At 41.2% G+C, this 20,694-nt stretch overlaps 3 protein-coding genes across 6 annotated transcripts in view; 1 reads left to right on the plus strand and 2 right to left on the minus strand.

Annotated features, from left to right (window-relative positions):
- The window catches only part of pcnx1 (pecanex 1), a 30,925-nt gene extending 21,331 nt beyond the window's left edge, over positions 1 to 9,594 (minus strand). Inside the window, exons 1-6 of the mRNA XM_020622861.1 lie at positions 9,221 to 9,594; positions 7,180 to 7,394; positions 4,534 to 4,639; positions 3,083 to 3,119; positions 972 to 1,037; positions 3 to 881 (exon numbers count right to left, since the gene is read on the minus strand). Coding sequence (XP_020478517.1) covers positions 3 to 881; positions 972 to 1,037; positions 3,083 to 3,119; positions 4,534 to 4,639; positions 7,180 to 7,394; positions 9,221 to 9,373 — 1,456 coding nt within the window. The 5' untranslated portion in view covers positions 9,374 to 9,594. The remainder of the gene's footprint in view (positions 1 to 2; positions 882 to 971; positions 1,038 to 3,082; positions 3,120 to 4,533; positions 4,640 to 7,179; positions 7,395 to 9,220) is intronic.
- A 714-nt stretch (positions 9,595 to 10,308) lies between these two features.
- med6 (mediator complex subunit 6) lies at positions 10,309 to 14,836 on the minus strand. 4 transcript variants are annotated; one of them, XM_020622956.1, is made up of 8 exons: positions 14,644 to 14,836; positions 13,088 to 13,247; positions 12,730 to 12,821; positions 12,196 to 12,278; positions 11,982 to 12,090; positions 11,706 to 11,821; positions 11,542 to 11,569; positions 10,309 to 11,019 (listed from the first exon to the last, which is right to left on the minus strand). In XM_020622956.1, the coding sequence occupies exons 1-8, from the start codon at positions 14,672 to 14,674 to the stop codon at positions 10,889 to 10,891; spliced, it is 750 nt and encodes a 249-aa protein (XP_020478612.1). In that variant the 5' UTR covers positions 14,675 to 14,836; the 3' UTR covers positions 10,309 to 10,888. The 4 variants fall into 4 exon arrangements, with proteins under 4 accessions (XP_020478612.1, XP_020478613.1, XP_020478611.1 ...); XM_020622957.1 differs by lacking the exon at positions 14,644 to 14,836 and adding an exon at positions 13,890 to 14,003; XM_020622955.1 differs by lacking the exon at positions 14,644 to 14,836 and adding an exon at positions 13,766 to 13,880.
- A 1,238-nt stretch (positions 14,837 to 16,074) lies between these two features.
- Positions 16,075 to 20,296, plus strand: ttc9 (tetratricopeptide repeat domain 9). The gene is made up of 3 exons (XM_020622959.1): positions 16,075 to 16,745; positions 17,095 to 17,277; positions 18,466 to 20,296. Exons 1-3 carry the CDS (start codon positions 16,265 to 16,267, stop codon positions 18,546 to 18,548), a joined length of 747 nt encoding a protein of 248 aa, XP_020478615.1. The 5' UTR covers positions 16,075 to 16,264; the 3' UTR covers positions 18,549 to 20,296.
- The last annotated feature ends 398 nt before the right edge of the window (positions 20,297 to 20,694 follow it).

Genomic DNA, 20,694 nt, shown 5'->3' on the forward strand with positions numbered 1-20,694 from the left:
TATGTCAGCAGGTTGTTTAGCAGTCAGCTCATTGGCATGAGGGTTTTTGTTGGCCTCCCTGGAGGGAAGGTTGCTGAGACCTCGAGAGCTAATACTGCCGAGGCTAGAAGTCCTGCCGTCTGCAGGAGCAAAGGCAGCCTCTCCTCTGTCCCGTACACGCTCATCCCCTGAAAGCGACAGCAGGCTCTCCACATGTGTTGAGCTGGTCTGTTCACTATGAAAGCTGCTGACAGTGCTGTTGGTGTCCCTGTCTGTACCACTGCAGTAGCTCTCCGTGGAGCCACTGCTGCGAGTACTCAGACTCCTCAGGCTATCAGCACTGCGCTCCCCACCCTGGGACTTTCCTCCTCTACCAGAGACTTTCCCACAACCCACCTCCACCTGGTACAGTCCTGAGCTACCTTCCCCTGCCTCCCTGGAGGCTGAGGGAGCAACTCTGCGAGGTTCTTTGTGCCTGTAACACTCTATTCCAGAGGTGGAGGGCACAGCTTGGTCCTGTTGGTACAGCCGCTCAGCCCCCTCCCTGTGTGACCTGGCTGTCTCCAACTCACACACAGGGTCAAGGCCCCCTCTCCTGGGTGGAGGGTACAGAGCAAAGTCTGGTAGACATGGGTCAGGAAAAGCAGAACCTGCTGAGCTAGAGGTCCGAGGCAGGCCCCTAGAACGGAGCTCCTTCCTAAAGTTCTGAGATTGTGTGGATGCATGGGTGGTCACCTCTGTGTCACAGGAGGAGTGTGACAGACTGAAGTGATAAGCAGCAGAGTTACAGAGATCAGCAGGCTCCCTGGACAGTTCTGAAGGACACAAGGAGGTTGACGGCTGCATGGAGGCGAAGGAGTCATTGGGAACAAGGCAGTACATCTTTGTGTCTGATAGCAGATCTAAATGGAGACAAGACATTAAAAACTGAGGTGCTGAAATGTCAAAGCTACTAACATAAAAAGCTTTTTGTTTATAATGTGCATGTTTACCATGATCATGACTGCAGCTCCCAACAAGAGTCAAACTGATGTCATCTGAGGTCTTTCCCACATCCCCTGCGAAGACAGTGAAAGCAATTAAGAGATGTTTAATCAGTTATTAACAGATTCACAGCCAGAGGTACAGTCAGGGAAAAAATGATTTGAACCCCAGCTGATTTTGTAAGTTTGCCCACTAACAAAGAAATGATCAGTCTACAATTTCAATGGTAGGTTTATGTGAACAGTGAGAGACACAACAATAACAAAAAAATCCAGAAAAATGCATTACAAAAAAAGTTAAAAGTAATTTGCATTTTCATGAATGAAATAAGTATTTGATCCCTTTGCAAAACGTGCTTTAGTACTTGGTGGCAAAACCTTTGTTGGCAATCACAGAGGTCAGACCTTTCTTGTAGTTGGCCACAAGGTTTGCACACTTCTCAGGGGGGATTTTGACCCACTCCTCTTTGCAGATCCTCTCCAAGTCATTAATGTTTCGTGGCTGATGTTTGGCAACTCGAACCTTCAGCTCCCTCCACAGATTTTCTATGGGATTAAGGTCTGGAGACTGACGAGGCCACTCCATGACCTTAATATGCTTCTTCTTGAGCCAATCCTTTGTTGCCTTGGCCGTGTGTTTTGGATCATTGTCATGCTGGAATACCCAACCACGACCCATTTTCAATGCCCTGACTGAGGGAAGGAGGTTCTCACCCAACATTTGACGGTACATGGCCCCATCCATCCTCCCTTTGATGCGGTGCAATTGTCCTGTCCCCTTGGCAGAAAAACACCCCCAAAGCATAATGTTTCCACCTCCATATTTGACGGTAGGTACGGTGATTTTGGAGTCACAGGCAGCATTCCTCCTCCTCCAAACACGGCGAGTTGAGTTGATGCCAAAGAGCTCGATTTTGGTCTCATCTGACCACAACACTTTCACCCAGTCTTCCTCTGAATCAGTCAGATGTTCAGTAGCAAACTTCAAACGGGCCTGTGTGGTTGGGTATTCCAGCATGACAATGATCCAAAACACACGGCCAAGGCAACAAAGGATTGGCTCAAGAAGAAGCATATTAAGGTCATGGAGTGGCCTAGTCAGTCTCCAGACCTTAATCCCATAGAAAATCTGTGGAGGGAGCTGAAGGTTCGAGTTGCCAAACATCAGCCACGAAACATTAATGACTTGGAGAGGATCTGCAAAGAGGAGCAGGTCCCTTAATCCCCCGAGATGTGTGCAAACCTTGTGGCCAACTGCAAGAAACGTCTGACCTCTGTGATTGCCAACAAAGGTTTTGCTACCAAGTACTAAAGCACGTTTTGCAAAGGGATCAAATACTTATTTCATTCATGAAAATGCAAATTAATGTATAACTTTTTTTGTAATGCATTTTTCTGGATTTTTTTGTTATGTCTCTCACTGTTCAAATAAACCATTGAAATTGTAGACTTATCATTTCTTTGTTAGTGAGCAAACTTACAAAATCAGCTGGGGTTCAAATCATTTTTTCCCTGACTGTAGGAGGTGAGAGGTTGCCTCATTTGTATACCTGGAACAACAAAATATAATGGCGCTCTTCTGAAATGATTCCTCAAATGTCCAGATGGCTGAACAACATGACCTCTGAACAAATATAGCTGTTTAAATGAATCTTGACCTTTAGCATTTCACAAAGTCTTTTTCTGAGTGACCCAATTCCCTGAGAGTTTGTGATTCCAATTAGACAAAAGGGAAGGAGACTAAAAGCTGAACTCCAGCAAACCCGCAGCCTACTTCATACCGTTTCCTGTCATCACAAGCTGTTAGCTAATTAGTACGGCACTAGGCAGACTCACTGAATTAATCAGATGACACAGCCACTCTAACAATGACCCAAAGCAAAGTTCATTTATTGTCGTTTTCTCAGTACTGCAGTGCAGAATTCCTGGAGAAGGGCTGTGGTGATCCCACAAAAACAAAAAGCAACACAGGGTCATAAAGAAGGCTTGAAAACCAAAAGTGTCTTAATATGCTTGTAGCATGTCAATTCCTCTCACTTTTTAAATGTATAGAGTTACACAGGCACACAGAACAATGATTTGGCAGATGATGTGATGAGGAGGTAGGTAGTCATAGTTACCTTTGGCAACTGTTGCTCTTCCATGGGTGGATGCAATCTGAAATTTCAATAAAAATTCAATTTATCTTCTGAAAAAGATGCAGGATATCAAATGCAAATTTCTGGAGCAAAAAGTATATAAATGGAAACTGACAAGGTGTGTGATCAGTATGGAACACAGCGTCCCAAAGAAGACACTATTTGTGCATTAAAAACAGCCGGTGCCTCTTCACCGTCTTCACAGAGAAAAGTTTTGATTTCCCTCCCTACTCGGCACATAGCAGCTGAACAGAATATGCTGGTTGATTAGCAAGTCAAGGACACAGTGCGGAGATGCAGAGCACAGCTCCCACAGAGGTAAAATATATCTGAAGACACAAAACAGCCAAATAAAGTTTGAATTCAAGTGGACATCTGCTGACAGCAGGCTATGTAAAGATCATTCCTAATGGAAACGCACACCAACAGCTCCGTCCTCTGGTCCATTCATAAAAGTCCAAATTATTTCAAAACTGGACTTAGATTTGTCTTAGCTATTTGCGTGCACAGCAGATGGGCTATCACAAGCATAGCACATGACACTAAAATGGGAGGAGGCTTAAAATCTGCCAGGACTCAGAACATGAGGCTTGTTAGTGGGAAGATTAAACAATGTTCCCAGCCATATGTAGCACTACAGTAGTCCTCAAAAAGCAAATGCATTAATTGGCACAACACTATGTACATACAACTAAAACTAAATCACTCGATTTCCATTAAAACCAGACACTAGAATCCTGTCGTTAACAACAATGTATATATCACATTTGTTTTGCATCAACAATCCCAGAGCAACAAATCAGTGAAAAGTATCCTCTGGAGTGTTTCATCTTTAGTGGCACTATAGTTCATTTCATTTTTTTTTTTTTTCATGAGTCAAACTGAGCTGTAGAATCAAATGTAGGCAACACAATACTATTAAACGTTGATGTAAACAACACTGGGCTCAAACTCTTAAGAAAAACTGGCTTGCAAAGGTTTTAAGGGAAAGGAAATGCACTCAACATGTTAGACCTCAAGGACACATGCAATGCATCTTGGGAAGTAACACTAAATGGAAACATACCTTTTGTTGGCTTACACATAAACTCCCCAGGGTACCTTTAAGGCATTCAACCCCCTCACCCTCTCTGTGTTTCTATCTCTGTCCCTGTGTGTTTTTCTGTCTCTTCTCATTTGTGTAGAGCAGAACAGATGATATTTGATTAACACACCAATGAACTGGTTAACGCCGATTCCTTTTGGCACGGTAAATGGAATTAGACATACCAAGGCAGATAGTTGGCATGTTTACTGTGCTTTACTTTGAATAAGTCACATTGAAAATAAGATTTCTTAGGTATATTTGCCTACTCTTTTCCAAAAAAGGAAGGGAGGGGGTGGATCTTCTAATGAGGGCCAGCAGAGTGTGCAGCAGACGGTGCTCTACTTACCTGCTGGTTAGACTCCATTCCAACATAGGAGTTTCTGGAACTGCAGTCCACTGGAGGGGTCTCTTGCCTGATGAACTCTGCCATCTCAATTCCCCCTCCAGGGTCCCTGAAAAGACACACAATCACATGCACACATTTGTAATACCAGCAAAGGCACAATGCTCTCTCTCCCTTAAATCTAAATGGATGCAGTGAAAAATGTGCCAGTTATCCTGCTCAGGTTGTTTGTACTTTCAGCCCTGTTACACATCAACTGTCTCTTTCGCAACAATCAGTCAAACTGATTCAATTTAGGGGAGAACATGTCTCCATTTTAATCCTTTATGTGGGTTTTGAAACTCGAACAAAGGAGAAAAAAAAAAACAGATGAAAGCATCAGTGTGGATTTTCTTCAGGCCTATATTTAGTTCTGACATGCGTGTTTAACCAGCTGGTATGTAGAAACAAACAACTTGCCAGGGATTGTCTATAAATCATTTCCAAATGCCAAAAATGTTTCATAACGGGTCAAACCGCAGCACAGACTCTCCAAGCGATGAACTAGAACATGTAGCGCTGCTGAACGGAGACTGGGAAGAAGGAGCAGAGAGGAGAAAAGGTGGCAGCGCAGAAACACCTTAATCAACCTCAGCTTGGCTCGCCTGCTCGACTGTAAACTCAAACAACCTGGTGTGTGACTCCAGATGTACGAGCAAAGAGGTCACTGCGACTGCCCCTGTGGTCAGGAGCTCTGATTTCTCTTGCTGCCTTTCCCCTCTCTCCATGTCACACTAAGCACTCTCTCCGGAATGTGGCTATGAGTCACTTCTTGAATCAGGGGCAGTAAAGGGCTAGAACCTCAGCGGCTTTGTTCCGCCTGAATGAGAGCTAAACCCATTTACAAACAAAAAAATAGACAGAAGTGTGGCATTCACAGTTGATGTACTGAATTGTTTTGTATTTGTTGTCACAGTAACTGATGTCATTATCCATGTAAATTTTCAACTTGTGTAATTCTTTATTAGTTGTCAACGTTACTGTTCTGTTTCATTTTGTTAAATTAAACAAGAAGCACACAGCCTATGCAAAGTCCTGCAACAATCACACTAAGCATAACCCTGAAACTAAAGAGGTCATTAATTAAATCATTAATTAGCAGATATCGCACTTTCAACATACTTGCCTTTAATAACAAATGGGTTTCATACTGAACTCTGCATCTCCTTGCATTAGGTACATTATGGGATTAAAGAAACTCAAGAAACCCAGGAAATATTTTTTTTCCAACCAGGATATTAATACTTTATTTTTACAGGTGTAAATGAGCAACCTGGAAAATTTACACTGAACCATTAGTGTCCGTGTGGAGGATTAATGTGAACTGTCTCCTCTAAATAATTTATGCAGCTAGATGATCCAATATCTACTCAGATCACCTGCTCTATAAAAAAGGTATAAGAGGTACAGCAAGCTCTATCATGTCATTTTAGGACTTAACAATCACGCGCCAACAAGTGCACTGGAACACAAGACATAAATACCACTAACAATGTATGATTCTGCACAGCACGCACCATGGCAGAAGAGCAGTCCATTAAAAAGCAATAATAAATAAAAAATGAGCAGCATGTTGGGTGAGCAGCATGCCTCCACCTGAAAGGACAGTTAACTTAAGGTACTCTGTGGAGTTTTACCACTGGTAGTGCTCTGCAGCAATGTTTTTGTGAGTGGGCTCCTGATGTGTTCCCTCATGCGCACAAGCACGTGGGTGATGCAATACATGTCCCTGCCAGTGGTTTCACAGGACCATAAATCACTGGTTTACAGGTGGTGGTAATGGGCCAGTGAAAGCAGAAGGAAAATGACTGCTAGCAACAAAATTTTAATGTAAACAACGCAGATTTGAAAACCTCAGAAAAGATGTATGGGGAAGGAAATGTACTGGATAGAAGGCACAAAAATACACAGTATGTATTCTGGTGAAAAACACTATGTCAACAGTGTTTTTGTTTGCATTACAACAAGAGACTGCAACAGGGCACTTTTAAGTGTGCTAATATAAATGAGACCAGCTCTCAGTGTCAAAAACCAAGCCTTAATTTTGTGATGGATTTTTTTAACCAAGCTTGACAACACACTCCTTAACACAACCGGCACTGAGGCCTAAATAAATGTTATCTCATGAGTAAAGATCTACTTTAAAAGTAATTTTCTCAGGGGTTCCCCGGTGGTTCAGCTTGCATGGTGTGTATCATCTACTAATATGAACTAAAATGCCTAAACCATCTGTTGCATTTGAAACCCTTCTCTTCTGCTCCACATAATTTAACTCAAGCCACTTCCCCCATCACTGCTTCTGTTACAGCTGCACTCATCTTGTCCAGTGTGAACGCCTTTAAGACAATGTATTGATTCTCCTTCTGCTACAAAACCTTTGACCTGACACCACATTTAAATGACTCAACTAACTCCACAATCACGCTCCATGTGATCACTGATCAGGAGGCATGACGTCCTCTACCTAACAGACAATGCGCCTACACAAGCCTGTACTGAATACTTCGTCTTCTTCATCATCTCAGCAGCTTAGTTACACTCATGGAGAGTCTTTCTACAACATGTCTAGACATCACTTCCACCATCAAGCTGTATAAGGCATGAACTTACCCCGGTCCATTGCTGTCCTCCCGACGAGTGACACCTCCATCGTTAGCCCCCTCGGTGCCACCTCTGCTGCCCTGGCTCTCTTTGGCCTGGTGCTCCACCACCTCACCCTCATCCAGGGCATTGTGGAGGCGGTAATTCACCATCTTCAGCAGCAGAAACATGGCAGCAATCACACCACAGTAGATTCCCACAATGACCATTGTTGGAGGAAGAGCCTGGGATTAGAGAAGGAAGTAGAAATGACCTTATACGGGCTATCTGATATTGTAGAGAGAACAGGATCATGCTTTTGTAATATAAATGAAGTTTCTCTGCAGCATTTTCTCTCTGTTCCAATCCTCTTTATTTATCTCAAGGGCTCAGTAACGATACTGCAATGCCATATTATTATTATAATTATTATTATTATTGTCCAAGTTTGTTCTTTGATTGTTTTATCATTTCTCCCTAGACATTTTTATTAATAAAGACAATAATAATTAAACTAACTAAACAGTTAGTTGGTCAAGAGAAATATAACAACAGGCAACTAGAGTATTTTGATAATCAACAAATTGTTTCCTTTTTCATTTTCAAGCAAAAATAGTGAACAAAGCTAAAAATATGCAGAATTCAGCCTCTCAAAAGAGAAAAGGGGCTGCTTTTCTTTGTCATATATCATCACAAAATGCACATTTGGGGTTTTCTTGGACTTTTGGTCAAACAACATGAGACGTCACCCATTCAGCTCAGTGACATTTTTTGATGTGTCATAGACAAAAAAATAAATAAATCTGTAACTAATCAGCAGATTATTCAGTAATTGATCATTGAAAATTATCATTAATTGTAGCCCTAGTACTACCAGAAATCAAACCTGTGAATTGCAACCAATTATTGCATCCAAGTTGGTTATGCTTTATGAAGCATAGTGGCAGTGACTAAAAACTGCTGCATTCACTTTTCCCCTGTATGTTTACCCTAAGGTGTCTGAGCTCCGGCTTCTGTGTCTCTGTTGTCTTTGAAATATCCCCCTGTATCTGCTTGCACTTATTACAAACAGCAGTAGGACTCAGACTTGTGGCTGAATATACCACAGAGCTGACCAGCCAGTTTCCACTCCAGAAATAGAAGGGAAACTACAAATTTATATGACACATGAGCTTAAATACATAAATTTAGATGCTTAGCAAAGAGTTGTTTCCTGGCATATGTACATTTGTATAGAGAAGCAACTGAAAAGCACTATGATTCAATTCCATTTCAACTTGTTCTGTAGCTTGTCTGAATTAGACAGTTTGATCATGTGTAATTATTTAACAAATAACCCATAAATGACATTCACTAGTGGACTACAAGTGATAGGCTACTTATGTGTCAAGTCCTTTTTTGGACAGTAACCTACACACAAAACGATGTCTTTAGAAAACAAACAGGCAAACAAAGACTCCATGTGACAAATGAAATAAGCAAACAGGCAGCCAGACATTTGAGTCTGCTTGTTTAACATTAAAACTGCCAGATTACCGTTATGCCTTGTCAGCTGTGCCCTTGTAGTCACAGCTGGTAGTCTGGTGAAACCGCAAATCACTACCGAGCGACAGGAAGAAAACAAGTAGATAAAGGGAGGGGGGGAGGGAAATTAAATTCACTGATTACAGCCTGGCACAGTGTAATTGACTATTAACGTTCTAACGGATCTCAACAGCAACAGCGTGACTAACACTGAATTTCAGCAAAAATACATTTTGGTTCAGTCTAGTTGGTGGATGCTACACTTAAAAGGGGGCATTTAAAGACCATTTTGTCAATTTCTTTAGCTGATAAAGGTTTGTCTATTAATAAATGCGACAATTTCATGAATGTGCTTAAAATGTTCAATGTATTACAAATGTTTCGTCACCATTTGCTCGTTTAATGAGACGTTACATTGTCTCCGCTCCAGATAATAGACAGAGACGGACTGTTAGTATTCTATGGTAGCTAACCTAACGGTCACTCGCTTTGGCAACTTGAGTTACCAACAGTCATGACAAATAAAAATAAAAAGGAGATATCTTACCATGTAAAGTGTGAAGGGAAAACAGAGCAGAAACAGCCAGATGTAGAGATGTAAAGCGTTGACGAATGTGTTTTGATCTGGGTCGTAGTACCATCCGCCTGTAACTGAAGCCCAGACCCCCTGCCTCAGGATCTGTAGAGTCTGCCACCCCATATTGTTTTAACCACTCCGACGAAGCCGACCAACGGAACAACCGGGGTGACACGCCGGCTAGTTGTCGCTGACCATTACAAACGATGCTCTGTTTTCAGACACTGGCCTGACAATCTCCTCTGCAGCCATCTCCTCTGCAGCTAGCTAGCCAGCCAGCTGGGGCACTGTTTTCAGTCCTCCAATGACGAGAGTACTATCCCACCACGCCCTGCGAAAGAGTTCTTCTTCGTGGGATCTGTAGCGGTAGGCTACCAGATATGGAAGCAGCAACTGAATGTATAAGATATCTAAAACTGCTTTGTGCTTTGACACTTTTTGTTGCCCGCATATTTTTGGACGTCTACGCACGTCTTTATGACTAAACGTATTGAGAGCAGAAAGCACAAATAATAATAAGTAAAATGTATTTTTAGATAATTAGGAGCTCCTCGGACCAAATACGACCAAATTGCGACACCTTGTGATTAAACCCCTACTTTCAAACTCATCTGCTGTCTTCATAAAGACCTGGTCTAAATGTTTTTTTCCTTTTGGAAGCTTAAAAGATAAGTCGATTGAAAGGTTGAGGAAGTGCTAATCCTTTACTTAAGCAAAAGTAGCACTAGAACAATGAAAACTTATGTGCTGCATTCAAAATCCTGCCTAAGGAGAAGTTCAGAAATATTAGTAAGAACTGCAGCATTCTTTATAAAAATAAAAGCACTTATCACTAAGCACTATTATTCTATCATTCAAGGGCCACTTATACAGGAAACGTGGCCCTTGAATGACAGAACGTTAATATTGATGCATCAATGTATAATCTGATTTCTACCATGGAGCTAGTTTAAATTACTTTTATATTCAGTGGTTCCCATCCACTGATCATCTATACCATTTATTCTCTAGATGGTTGGAGGGGTGGTGGTGTCAATCCCACCCACTCTGCAAGAGACAGAGTACACCCAAATCAGGATACAGTAGCTGATATATTTTAATACAAAAAACTAACAAACAAGTATAAACAGATAAAAGTGTTTGTAATTAAAGAAAAGTATCTGGGTCAAGAAGCCTTTGCTTTTCAGATGACATAGTGCATGATGATGCATCCCCCAGTGAAGCAGACTAAGAGTTAAACTGTCTTCTGAAGTGACTAAATCAAAGATTATGCTGATGTCAACAGTAAACTGACACTGATGATGATGTCATCTTACAGTATCATCCAAAAACATCATCTGCTGTGAATAGGGTGAAAAGCCTGCTGACATCAAGCAGTTAAGAGCTGCCTGAAATGTCCATGATGCCAAACCCATCAAGTGTACAAGACTAGGGTGACAGTGTAAAAGTAGGCCTGGCACTTAGACAAGCAACTGACACTTTTGGTGCCAATTCATTCTTTGCATCTTGTAGACTGATCAAACAAGCACAGTGGCACAGGAGCTGTTTTGGAAAGAGAACAGAAATATTCCCCTCATCTCAAGCGGTTCTTCCAGTTAGTTCTTGCTTCATCTTCCCAGAGTGTGAGAGGTAAGGCTGTCATTGTAGCCTTGCTCTCTTCTCAGGAGGAGGTTTGCTTGGTGGAGCTGGAGCAGAGGATTTTGTGGCTAGTTCCCTCTCCTCTTGTTTAACAGTTTCTGTGGGAGGTTCAGGCTCCTTCTTCACTTCAACTGCAGGAGAAGAGAAAACAATAACAGGAAAATGTATGGAATTTGTGAATATTGGACTTCTGCCTCCACATTAAAATCTGAATACTACATTACATTTTAAAAAGTCAAATTTATATTAATGCAAACCAAGTAAAGACAATACTCCAAGAGCACAACACATTCCCACAAAATGCTAATAATAAAGTTGCATAACCATAGAAAGACCACAGAATATATCAGGACTACTACAGAAACAAATTATTTTAACTTTTGTTTTTAATTCTGTCATTCTCCACTTTTATGCACAATACTTTGTGTTATGTATAGTTTGTTTCATGTTGTGATTCTGCATCTGCATGTCTCCATGTCCATGAATCTGTTTGTGTGTGTGTGTGTGTGTTTGTCTGGAGAATATCTGGACAAGTGTGATACATGTAAGTAGTTTTATGGCAGAATAAAGCCAAGTCAGTATATGAATCTCAGTGTTAAGCAAGCATTGATGTCCACACATTGAATGTAAATGTAATGACTTCAAGATCATACCTGGAATAGGCTTCTCACCGGGCTTAGGCTGAAATCACAGGAAGAAAAAAATTACTTGGAGGCCATTAGATCAATATGAAATAATTCTTATTTTAGGAAAATGCAAATGAATTCACAGAGAAGATTCAACATTAAAAACTGTTAAGAGTCAATGCAACATGTACCTGGTAGAATGTTGGTGGAAATTTGGACCTAAGGTCCAACAGGAGTGTGTCCACACGGTGCCTCTGAAACATAGAACTTGGTTCCTCTTTCTTCTTAGACTTAGGTTTGGCTTTTTCTGTTTAAAAAAGTTTTGTTAATCAGCTTTTTCCAAACTTGAAATTCACTCTCGGATGGTTTTAATAGTTGTCATCTTGTTACTGGTACTATTCCACTGCTAAGAATGCCACCTAAATATCTCAAGTGTAAAATATTAATGATCTGCAAAAACACCCAACCTCTCTCCTCCTGGTCCTTGAAGTGCCACCAGTAGCCTTTGGATGGGTGATAGCGGCAGTATGACATGGCCTCATCAAAAGCAGACTGGATTCCATGAACAGCAGACAGCTTAAACAGATAATCAATGTCAGTCACAGTACAACACACCAAAATCCCTAATAATCAGCTTTTATACTACATCATATTACAAAGGGTCATACTACAAATTCTTACCACTCGGGAGCTGATCACTGTTCCAAGGTCTGGAGCCTGATACACTACACCTGCTATGATGTAGTAGTCAGCCAAAGTAAACACTGGAGAATGGAAACATTCAGTAGGTGTGGAAATTTAAATAAGAGTTTAAAATACAAGACTGTCTGTATGTAAACAAATCTGACTGACTTTTAGTGCCAGCTGTGAGTACAGAATCACAAATCTGATTGGTGGCATTTCAGTCAAATTAACACAACACCATATGTACGCACTTGGAGAATTCTGTTACTAATTATTGTATTAATGCAATGTCAGCTGCTACTGATCAAAAAGTACACCGTTAGTGTGTTGTATCACTGATATTCCATTTCACAAGGCTACTTTTAATTAAACTTCCTCTGTATTAGATAGTAATATACCATCTTATGACATCCATAATAAAAGTTGCAACTAACTGTGAACTCAAATCTGCAATATCACAAGCAGATGCAATACACATTGTCCACTGTCAAACCAGCATGTCACAACTTAATCAGACACCACACTGCTCACCTTGTGTTGGTGACTGCCTCTGTTGTTTACGGATTATATAAAGAATTGGCTCCTGAGCATGGAGAAGAATATATTCCACTCCCACCATCTGACTGAAAATAAGAGAAACTATGCTTGATTTCACTTTTTCAAAAGTCCCTTAATGCTAGAACTTTGCAGAGGTGTGCTGAAAATATATTTCTGACCCTTAAAGCAGAACAAGTCTGTTTTATTGGTTTTTGTTTATGTACAACCTCCAAATGTTATTTCATTAGTATGAATCTTTGCATGCATTCTGTATGTTTTGTTGAACTTGTACTGCTCTTAGCTTAATGTGACACTTTATTTTATTTATTACTTTATCTTTAAATTAACTTACTTCAGATGGTCCAGAGTGAGCCGCTGCATCTTCACTACCTCATTATTGCAGGTTCGGTCATAGAAGGGGTTGCTCCTCTCAGAGAAATAGTCCAGTACGTTTGTAGGGTTAAGAATCGGTACCCAGCCACTGTCCACCCACGATATCCCAAGGAGGTTGTCTGCAAATAGAACAACATTTTAAATGATGCCCCGGGCTGAAGGTTTGGTCATTTTTAGTAAACGTGCTCTAAATACATCAGGCATTAACATTACGTTACAAGCTGGAGCTACTGTATGTAAGCCCAAGATACAACAGCACAAACAAGCACTGACACTAGTTAAAAATCATTTTGGAGCAGCTACGTAACAATCGCATTACCAAAGCAGCAATCACTTGTCATTTAACTATCAAAAACGTATCTTAAATTTAAAAAATAGAGTTATTTTCCGCTGTGAGTAAACGTGATCGTAACTGAACTCGGACGTTCAAATCATCCTCTACTAGCAATTAACGTAACGTTAACTATCCTTAAAGATGCTCGGACTTATATGACATATGATTCGTTGCTCTATTAGCCAATATCTGGATCAAACGGATCTGCCCGCACTGGCAGCAAGTAAGCATTATCTTAGCTGACATGCTAATCATTGCTAACGTTAGGTTAACGCTCACAAATTAGCTATATTTGGAACGTGCCAATTTTAAGCAGCCGATTTATCCCATGAAACATCAAGCGTAAAGTACTGACGTATTAAATATCACTACTGAAAAAAGACATGGAAACAACTTTAACAAAATTATTAAACAGCAAATTAGCTACCCCTGAAATCCACCGCCGTCATGATGTAAACAAAATGTATCACAAAGATTACGTCACACTATGCCCCATGTCGCAATTTGATGATGTCACCTTGCTTGCCCAGTGTGTAGTAAACGCTTTTAATTAAAAAGAAGAAAGGAAAAAGTGTGAAAAAATAAACGTTATTTTTGCCTCACTGTGTATTGGCATGGGCTTTCATAAAGGTAAAAAATACATTTACAATAGTACTGTATTTTAGTAAAAATTTGAGGTAGGCTATTTGAACTTTACTTGAGTTGCCTATTTTCAGCTTATGATTATATATAGCCGAGCTTACTTCTGCTCCACTACATTTACTGCAGTACACTGATTTGACAGCCACAGTTGACTAATTTAGTCAGTACAAGTAGCTGAAACGATTAACTGATGAATCGATGAGTCAGTTCATTAAACACATACACACACAGCTATGTGCATTTTCCTTGACAATTATACATGTAGATCCCAGTTAAAATATTACACAAACAATCTTCTTTAATAGTTTTTTTTTTGGTTTATGGTCTTTATTTAAGATTAGCAGCACTTGCCCCAGAGAGCTGAAATTCCAGAGACACACCCAGACAGCTGAGCTCAATGTACTGACAGGACAAATGGATATAAGCATAGTGAATTATACAACCTTATACACAGGACCTACAGTACTCAGTGCTGTTGATAAAATAACACTCCAAATGCCTGTTCCTACCATCATAAAAGAAGCCCATAACACCATTACCCTGCATAAACACCATCTTGAATGACATCATAGCATTTCATTAGAGAAATGCCCATCGTGACTCCGTCAGAAGTGACTGAGTAGTCAGGGAGAGTGGAAGGCTGCTTGGGCGAGAGATGACAGGCTGGATGATCCTTATCTGATTCCTCTGAGTGGAGATGACTGCATTCCTCCAATCTGAGACCATTGCATTTGAGAGACCGTATGGAATATTTAAGAGAATGGAGGGGTTCATATTTACTGCCAAGTGCTTCTGTCAGGTTTGCTCGGCCGCTCTGGCCTCCCTCACCTTTCCTACTGTCTCTTGCTCATTAACACTAACCACGTTCACCTGTTCCTCACTCCCTTATCACCAGCTGCACTTGATTAGGTCACTCACTATATTACACGGTTTCACTCCTCAGTCACTTGCCAGTTCGTTCTAGTATCTAAGACATTTTTTTCCTCTGTGCTCATTCGTTTTTTGTATGTATTAATCCCCTAGCCAGCTACTGTTTTGTGTTCCCCCCATGGACTGTTCCTCTGGACCGTGGCTCCACTCTCCCCTCCCAGGCAGTGTCAATGCTCAGTCGCCTATCTGTTCTACTATTGCCATCATCTCTCTGTCTCTACCTTCAGTAGCCACCATCACCACCGACCAGCCCAGGAGTGACCCAGCCTACGCAGCTCGGCCCAGCTCTCCATCTCCTCACCTCCTGCTGTTGGTCAAACACCTGGCTACTACTCATCGACAGGACTACACACTATTTCCCTCTGTGTATTGTTACTCTCATCATCACTGTACATAATAAATCATTGCTTGCATTGAAGTCTGCTACCTGGGTCCTCCTCTTTCTCGTTCGCTCACTGACAGGTGCGAACGGCACATAACAGCTTCTCATTCAACTCAACTCAACTTTTATTTATATAGCACTTAAAACAAACTAAAAGTTAGCTGAAGTGCTTCACATAACCTAGACTTGATAAACACATTATAGAGCATAAATATTACATAACATTAATTATTCTTGAAACATAGACTATTGCTGATATATTGGAATTTCCAAATGAACTTGTGTTGAGAGTCCAGGGAGACAGAGAGAAATCTAATAACATAGCATATGTCATTATTATTAGACAAATTATAATCTCCAATTAAAACAAGGCCAGATTTATTAGAATGCAGGCTAATTAACAAAATAACAGGCCACTAAACACATAAGAACACAAAATATACTAAGGTTTATTGAAACAGAATTAGAATGCACTGAAAATAGTCTGAATAAAATCATACACATTATCAGCAAAGACCCCACTGACAAGGCAATCTGTCTGCTTGCAATCACACTCGTAGGCGAATGAAATTATCTATAGCCTAGATGAACTTTATACTTATCCTCTTCCTACCGGAAGATCCCCCATGGGACCACGCTGGCCCTGTAGTATCGGCCAATAGGCTGGTTGGGGGAGAAAAACGAGAACAGGCTACAACGGAGGAGCGCGCATCGCGCAGGATTGCGCACAGAGACGACGTAGTCGCGACAGTGGCAACGCGGGCGCGACTACGACCGAGAAGATGCATTGAAGGAGCCTCAGTTTCCCAGTTAATTTAGGACCGGGCGCCAGGGCAACTATAACGAAAATGTCGAAAATGAGCGTGATCCAGTCCGGGTACGACGGAAGGGAAGGCGGCAGAGGCAGCCTCACGGACAACAACAGCGGCTCCCCGAGGCTCCAGCAGTGCGCTCAGCCTCCCAGCAGCAGCAGTCGGACCAAAGATGCCAGATACCACCAGCAGCTTCAGCAGCAGCGGCATCATGGTGGGTCGATGCTAAAACAACCATCCCACAACGAGCCAGCTGATGTCGTGAGGCGGGCGCTGGACTTCAAGACCCAAGGAACCCAGTGCTATAAGGATAAGAAGTACCGAGAGGCGATTGGCAAGTATCACCGCGCTTTGCTGGAGATCAAGGGGCTGTGCAGGGTGCTAGGGGATCCCGACGACACCAGCTCCAAGTCCGCGTCCTCCCTCTTGCCGACCATCAGCAAGTCCACCACTCTGACAGATGAGCAGAAGGGGGCCATGGAGAATGCAGAGTTGGAGTGTTACAACAGTCTGGCCGGTAAACGACGTTCCCCTCACAAATTGACACTTAACACACACATTCACTACACTTATCTATGCTCTTTACAACACAGAAAGATTCACGGAAGACTCCACAGATCATGAATGATTCATAAAGAGAATGAGTCATTCCCAGGATTACCCCACCATCCCCTCACTTTCCTGTGATATTCACTTCATATATTTATTCACCCCTTGGCAAATGAATCATTGTAGTAGTTATTTATTTAAGCATAACCAAAGAATCCATTATATTTTGGTGCCTGACAGGACACATATTGGTTCTTTTACTATATAATGAAAATCAAACATTGGCTCTCTTCCTCTCTCTTCTTTTCCTGTTCTAGCTTGCCTTTTACAAATGGAGCTGGTGAACTATGAACGAGTGAAAGAATACTGTCTCAAAGTGCTACACAAAGAGGGGAAGAACTTCAAAGCTCTTTACCGCTCTGGAGTGGCCTATTACCACCTAGGAGACTTCCAGAAGGCCCTGTACTACCTGAAGGAGTCACACAAACAGGAGCCATCAGGTCAGGTCTGACCGGCTGTGGCACTGAGCTCCAGTATTTAAGAATAGAATAGAATCGACTTTATTGTCATTGCACAATAGGAGAAAAACGAAATTATGCGGCGCCACTTGAGAAAAAATAGTCCGCAGCATCAGACTACACAGTTTGTTTCCTTCCATGGCAAACATGCAGTTTTTTATGTCATGGATTCTCAATAATAGGTCACGGTCAAAGTGTTTATTTGTCATATGTACAGTTAGGAAACGCGTTTCCCTGTACAATGAAATTCTTACTTTGCCATCCACATAAATACCACACAATACATATAATATAATGAAAAAGATGAGCAATAACAAATCTAAATAGGCAGTAACAGATTGGCAGGAAATGTTCTGTTTGGTGATTTAAAGTAACAAGATAAGCATATACAACACTTTGTAAGTTTAGAAAAGTGCCATATAAATTGTTTGCTTTGCTAAAATGCTCACAATATTCATGTTAGCATGGTGATGTTTAGCATGCATGTTCACAATCTAAGTTCAGCACATTAGCATGCTATGATCACCATTAAATACAAAGTGTGTCTGGGAGGGTCTTGGAGGGGCGAGGGGGTGGAGCCAATCCCATCTGACATTGGATGAGAGGCGAGCTCCACCATGGACAGGTCACCAGTCTATCACAGGACTGTCACTTAGAGACAGACAACCACACACTCACACTCACTCCTATGGGCAATTTAGAGTCTCCAGTCAACCTAAGCTGCACGTCTTTGGACTGTGGGAGGAAGCTGGAGCACCCGGAGAGAACCCATGCAGGCACAGGGAGAACATGCAGACTCCACACAGAAAGGCACCGGAGCTTGAACCCGGAACCTTCTTGCTGTGAGGTGACATCGCTAAGCACCGTGCCGCTGTGCTGCCCACCTTGGGAAAACATATTTGTGATAAATGATTTTAAACTAAAGTTTTTGATGGTCCCACAGCCCTCAGCTTTGTTCATATTTATGTTTGACTTTATTAATAACAACTGTTTGCCAGAGTCGTTCCTGTCAGACCATTTCAATCCCAACAGGATAAGCAAAGAAAGTATGGTGTGTATGATTTTACTGTGCCACAATGAGGTCAGTTTTAGTGGAAGATTTATGAGCTCAATGATGCATCATTTCCTGTCTAAAAAGTAAATAAGCCTTTTTTTCTCTTTGTTTTCCAGACACCAACGTCATCCGCTACATCCAGCTGACAGAGATGAAGATTCGCCGGAATGCCCAACGGGAAAAAAAAGAGGCGACATAAGCCCTCGTTTTCTGATGACTTCTCACCTGTCATAAATTTCAGCCCACTGTGTGCCACCCGGACCTTACACGCCACCAGTCAGAGGTCTTGGTGTCAAACAATGTTATGTTTACTTTTGCCTTGCACAGCATCTAGTTGCCAGTTATGTGATTGAAGTTCACCGTTGTGTGCTTGAAGCGGTTTTTTAAATATTTGTACCAGACACTGGGCTTCTGTCACCAAACAACACCCAAACCTACCTAGTATGAATCCTTCCCAAGTATGTTTTCACCATTACAAACTGATACGCTGCCAGTCCAAACACTGCACACACAGGCCAACACTTGTGATAGAGACAGGAGCACCAAGGTCCACAGAGTGAGTCCAACATGTCTGAAAGTGAGTAACTGTAAATTAGCACCTGCCCTCGCACAAGATGTGAGTAACAACCACCTACACTTTGACATTTGAAAGTACTACAAAAAACAAGATTTTTTAAAAATACTTTGAATTATATCTGAATAAAAGGTGCTTTCAGTAAGTACGTTTCTAACTCAAAATGTGGGGCACTGACATCAAGAGCACATGGTTGCTAAATGAGACATATCACAAACTGTAAATAGGCTACTTTATAAAAATCACAAAAATATATTGGAGAGGTAAGCTATGTAAGTTATGTTTATTAATGCAAAAACGAAGCACTCCATCCACAGCATTTACTGTACAAACAAATACTGTGTATTTATTGTAAGGGTATGTGTGTAATAAATGTCTATTGATTAAAATATTTTTGTGGTGTTTCCCCTCAGTTGTCCATTTTCATTTTCCTCCTACTGCACGTCCTTCATAAGCTAAAATAAATCTATGGATAAGTGTAAATGTGTAAATAAAGAAGTGAATCGATGATTAGGAAAAAGTCCTGCAGTACAAACGACTGTGACACAGTTCAGCTGTTTTCTATGATTTTACTCAAACCAGTGTGTTCCAGTGCAAATGCAAGTGAGTCAGTAACAGTATTATTCCCCTTGTGAACAATGTCTGTCAGCAACACTGAGATCAGCTTATTTGTGGTAACATTCCAAACAGATAATGACACCTTGGCTATACCTCGGAGGGGTGCTTCATTTCAACTAGCACCCATGGTTGAAATACTGAGTTTGACCAGTGAGCAGGATCACATTCTGCAGAGAAAAAGCATTCACATTTACATGTATATGGAGTCAAACTTACAGTAGATACAGATCACATCTCAGTGGATACGACCCTCCTGGCCGCGAGGTCACTTGATGGGAAAATAAGGTGGGACAAAAAGGCATCAAGACCGGAGTCAGATAGTGTTTCTATCCATTATTTTTAAATAGGTGACAACTAATTAGCTCTTTTTACCCGATAGTTTGACAGTAGGTGGCTCAGACAACGACCTCTGACCTACCTGAAACTATGCCCAGCTTGCAGGTTTAAACAAACAGGCGATATTATTTGCAAATAATCAAAATCTTTTGAAAACAATATTTAAGCCCAAGCTGATCCAAACAAACCCAGGTCACATATGGAAACAAAATGAAAGCAATGTGCAGAACACAGTTCTAATACATTTAGCTCAGCAAAACACATTTTTGGGCCGTTTTCATTATTGATTAATTTGATTATTCTAATAAAAATGTCCCATCGTTAATTAATCAACTTATAAATTCAGCTGAAGTTCTCTATTCGGACTGAAACTATTTGTTGCACCTTGGTGAAGAAACCGGAAATTCCTGATTGATTGATGCAGTGAAACAGACAAAAATCAATATAAAAGTCATGAAGCCCGTTTAGTCGACCTTCACAATCAATCAACTGGGTGTTTCGTGCAAATGCTGGAAAACACTGAGTGTCAAAGAATCAAGGCAAATACAATGAATAATAAAAAAATAAAAAATAAGACAGATAAATCAATAAATACAATGAAATAAATCAATACAAACATAAAAAACCAGAAATGAACTTCCAGCAGGGAACACCTGGCTGGGTGTTGTTTACTTCACACTCCCAAACCTGTTTTGATCAGCAACATGTGAGGCAGACAAGTCAGCTGGTGGCTCAGGATCCAAACAAGCCGATCAACAGGGTCACAAACAAATGTTAAGAAATCAATGAGTTGGATTGGACCTTTCAAGCATTTCCA

The sequence above is a fragment of the Monopterus albus genome, unplaced genomic scaffold (assembly GCF_001952655.1).
Source record: "Monopterus albus unplaced genomic scaffold, M_albus_1.0 scaffold290.1, whole genome shotgun sequence".
Classification (NCBI taxonomy): Eukaryota; Metazoa; Chordata; class Actinopteri; order Synbranchiformes; family Synbranchidae; genus Monopterus; species Monopterus albus.

Coding starts and splice junctions, on each gene's coding strand:
- ttc9 (XM_020622959.1), top strand. CDS start 16,265: ATGTCGAAAATGAGCGTGATCCAGTCCGGGTACGACGGAAGGGAAGGC. Junction 16,746..17,094: donor GTGTTACAACAGTCTGGCCG/GTAAACGACGTT, acceptor TTCCTGTTCTAG/CTTGCCTTTTACAAATGGAG. Junction 17,278..18,465: donor ACACAAACAGGAGCCATCAG/GTCAGGTCTGAC, acceptor TTTGTTTTCCAG/ACACCAACGTCATCCGCTAC.
- med6 (XM_020622955.1), bottom strand. CDS start 13,799: ATGTTTCATGGGATAAATCGGCTGCTTAAAATTG. Junction 12,822..13,087: donor CTCACTCTGGACCATCTGAA/GTAAGTTAATTT, acceptor TCTTATTTTCAG/TCAGATGGTGGGAGTGGAAT. Junction 11,570..11,705: donor TTCCACCAACATTCTACCAG/GTACATGTTGCA, acceptor CTGTGATTTCAG/CCTAAGCCCGGTGAGAAGCC.